Source organism: Notothenia coriiceps, unplaced genomic scaffold, assembly GCF_000735185.1.
Source record: "Notothenia coriiceps isolate Sejong01 unplaced genomic scaffold, NC01 NC01_scaffold00037246, whole genome shotgun sequence".
Classification (NCBI taxonomy): domain Eukaryota; kingdom Metazoa; phylum Chordata; class Actinopteri; order Perciformes; family Nototheniidae; genus Notothenia; species Notothenia coriiceps.
This window is the reverse complement of record NW_011369947.1, coordinates 1,098,190-1,102,032: the sequence shown is the minus strand read 5'-3', so window position 1 is coordinate 1,102,032 and position 3,843 is coordinate 1,098,190. Positions and strand designations below refer to the sequence as shown.

Below are 3,843 nucleotides of genomic sequence, written 5' to 3'. Positions count from 1 at the left end.
TACTGGCACAACACAAGGGCACAAGCTTTTAGAAAAAGATTGTTGTGAGTTGCAACATTTTCGCTGCTAGTGTGTTTTTCCTTATAAAGTATTCTGGACTTGATCAGACTTTTAATCTAAATGTGTTTGTTACAATGCTGCCTAAGAGACGAATTATTTACCCAGGAGTGTTTTTTTTTTTTTGTATATGGCCTGTCCTCTAAAGTCGGACTAGGGCAAAAAAAGGGGAAAGGTTGTATGTTGGTGAGTTATCTGTTGAGTGAAGTTTCTTCTCGTTGGTCTGGTGAGGGGACTGAGGTCTTGCTGAGAACAGCAGCAGAATACGGCAGAAATCCACTCTCGGACCTTTGCCCGGAAGCTGTGCAGGTAAAGTCCGCGCTCGCGCTCCTGGCGCCCAGCGCGCTCGCGGCCTGGCTGCTGTGGCAGCTCAGACACGAGCAGGGCCCGGCTGACGGCACGCTCGCCGCCGCTGCCGCACACGCAGCCGCCGCTGCCGCGGAGGCCGCCGCGGAGGGATTCAGGCCTGGGGGTGACTGGTAGAGTCCCGGGTGCCTGAAGCCGCACAGGAGCTCCGGTCGCGAGTAGGGGTGGGAGAGTGCCCGGAAGGTGTCGAGGGGGCGCATGGAAGCGGCGAAAGGTGACGACGCGGCACTGGAGGCGGCTGCCGCGGCTGCTGCTGCCGTGACACCGACGTGCGGGTAGTAATGTAGAGGCATGTGCGAGTGGAAAGGGTAAGGTAGACTTCCTGTAGCTGCAGCGTGCGTCATCATGTAAGTGTAGAAGCTGGGGTCTGCTGGATGGGGCCAGGACATCGCCAGACGCTGCCTTTTATCCTTCATCCGCCTATTCTGGAACCACACCTGCACACAGAGTCAAAACAAGGCCCATGTTGAAGCTGCCATGTCGTTGTAAAGCTATAAATATGTAGCCCTCTGAAGATGGGCTTTAGACACCATTGATGCAAAAATGCCCAGGAATGCTCTTTTCATTCATCACAAAATTAATCAATCATCACATGATGAAGCAGTTAAAATCTACCAAATAACTTAAATATGTCAACTATTTGTATTTATTTTTCAATTGTAAAGGGTTATAGGATAAATGTATTGTGGTCTATAACGGTTGAATTCATTAGCTCCCATTGGCTGGGCAGTAAATAAAAGGGTTATTGTGTGTAGCCTGGTAAAAATAATAATAGCACAATGCAACATTTTACAAGCATAAATTAAGAAAAAATATTACCTACAACAGAGTATTATAATTATTATTATTTTGATGGCCACAGCATTGTTTTCTTCTGCACAAACACAGGAATAATGAAGATGAATGAGTACCTTAATGGTGGTCTCGGGCAGATTAAGCGATGCGGCTAATTCACATCTTCTCGGTCTCGAAACGTAATTTTCCCGGTAAAACTCTTTTTCCAGTCTTCCGATTTGTTCTCTGGTGAAAGCAGTCCGATATCTTCTCACTTGGTCGCTATTTGAATTGTTTGATCCACCAGATAAATTACCGTTCATATTCTGGAGGGAGTTGGAGCTTATGTTGGATCCAGAGTCTGAAAAACCTAAAAAAAAATGTAAAACACATTGTTATTTGTATACATAATATACAGAAGATAAAACGTGTGTGTTGGCCTGCACTTCATCTAAAGGATTTATGTTAGTAATGATAAAACAAAAAAAGATTGATTTTTTAAAAAAAAGAGCAAATGGTAAACATTTTTGTTAATATTTCAATCATGTTGCATTCATCCAGTGTATTGTATAACAATAATTATAATAATAAAAGTAGTAACAAAAATAATAGTTATATTATTAATAATACACGTAATAAATACAATACTACAAATAATTGTAATAATGTTGCTTGAATTTAGTTGTATTCCTCTTTTCTGGCTAGGGTAAATAATAGCAGTAGCCTAATAATATCTAAATGTAATAGCAGAGAAAGAAAAGATAAATATTGAAACAAATATAATCGTACCTTTGTTGTTCTCCTTGTGCTGGCTCGGGGATCGATGCGAGGGGCATCCCACCTCAACATCGCTGTTTATATCTGAATCTGGAGAAACTTCGGAGTAAAGACTCATTTTCTTCCTGCTTTCTGACGAAGAAATTTCCGCTGAAGAGGTATTTTCACTGTTGTGGTGCGAGCCGAAAAGACTGTCAATTTCAAATTTGCTTTTCGTAGAGATGTCCCCCAGATTTCCATGGAGAGAAGCCGAAGTTATTCTAGGGCTTAGTCTTCCGCTGTGCTGAGAGTTTTCCAGGGCCTCCAGCACTGAATTTCCAGGCGTGTCTGAGAGCCTCTTCCCTGCGACCGGACTGTGCAGACCTCTCTCCATCAATATCATCTCTTTTCTTATCCTCTCCATCATTAAGCCGAGCAAGACGAGAGAGAGAAAAAAAAAAACCGCCACACAACACTTGTCCAGGGGGGGCTGGAGCACCAATGAGTTGTGTCGGAGCTTAAATCCGCATGCAACTCAGCAACTGTCTCTAAATAACTGTCTCTAAACCTTTTTATAAGCAAGACGCAAAAAATGAAAGAATCTGAATGCAATCGACGAGCGACTGCTCAAAATGAGCCGTGCATCCTCCCCACAGCAGCAAAATGTCATACATCAAAAAGTGGTTGCTGGTCGTTGTTAAAATGCTCGGCTGACGTTGCTCCAATGATCATTTATTGTAACAGGTTTATAAGCAAATAAATAGGAGAGGGCTGTCATTTGATGATGGAGGCGGCCTTCGGTCAGACGAATAATATCCAAGTGGAGAGGAAGAGAGGAGTGAGGAGCGAGGTGCTTGTCCCTGGGTTGATCTCTGAGTCTGTTTTAGATTGCTCTGGGGTTTGGCCTCTTGGGTGAAATTGACAGTCTGATTAATAAAATGAGCGCTGCAACATTTCCCTCTTCATTTAGGAATATTATTATGCTTTGATTCTCTATTGTTTCCCTCCTCTCTCACGCCCTCCCCCTCTCTAATCGTTGTTCTTTTTATTTATTCTCTCTTTTTTTTACCAGTTCTGCGACTTTAATCAGTATGCGAAGTGCATTAGGATAAAGGTGCTCGTTTGTAATGAGAGGTTAAGATTATTATTATTTGTTCTACTTTTAAAAACCATGCTGATTTTTGTGCATTTCATACTTTTCCTTGTTTTGCTGTATTGCTCCGCACAGCTCGTCAACGACACATTTTGATGTGGTGATGATGCTGGCATTAGTACACAATTAGCGACATGTTTATATCCGCTTGAATTAATACAGAAGTATATTATTTGTATTTCATGGAAGACTCCTTCAAAATCGTGTTTATAATCTTTTTATTAAATGATAGTAACTTTTTCTTTACGTTTGATGATTTAGAGGTCCTTTTTCCATTTTCTTTGTTCATTTTAAATGACTCTGATGCTGAATTTTAACGAATTACTTAGATTTAACAGCGTTTATTTGAATATTTGTCGTTTTTACCACAATCTGTTTAAAGCAATTTCCTCCAAATCGAAAATATTTATACCTGTATGGCTTTTAGGGTATCAACAAAACAATAACTGCCACATGTATTCAACATATTAACTCTACCGGAGACTCGATGTGTAAAGACATAACACCATGCATGGGCTCGTGGTTTCTCAAAGTGAAATGACCATAAAGGCACCATGAGATGATCCTCTGTGCGTCCTCTGGCGCCTCCTGCAGGTTTTAATATGAATTACTGTCATTCATGTGAGGTTTTGAATGGGAGTTGTGGGCTGTAGTTTACCTGAAAACCTGATTTATGTCTGTCCTGAGCACTCTGTGAGCATTTCCATCAAATATAAGCCATAAGCGATATGAAAATT

The 3,843-nt window shown here is 41.5% G+C and overlaps 1 protein-coding gene across 1 annotated transcript; it reads right to left on the bottom strand.

Annotated features, from left to right (window-relative positions):
- Positions 1-248: 248 nt before the first annotated feature.
- On the bottom strand, positions 249-2,380 carry evx2 (even-skipped homeobox 2). The gene is made up of 3 exons (XM_010794506.1): positions 1,987-2,380; positions 1,335-1,567; positions 249-860 (listed from the first exon to the last, which is right to left on the bottom strand). The coding sequence occupies exons 1-3, from the start codon at positions 2,378-2,380 to the stop codon at positions 249-251; spliced, it is 1,239 nt and encodes a 412-aa protein (XP_010792808.1).
- Positions 2,381-3,843: the final 1,463 nt, after the last annotated feature.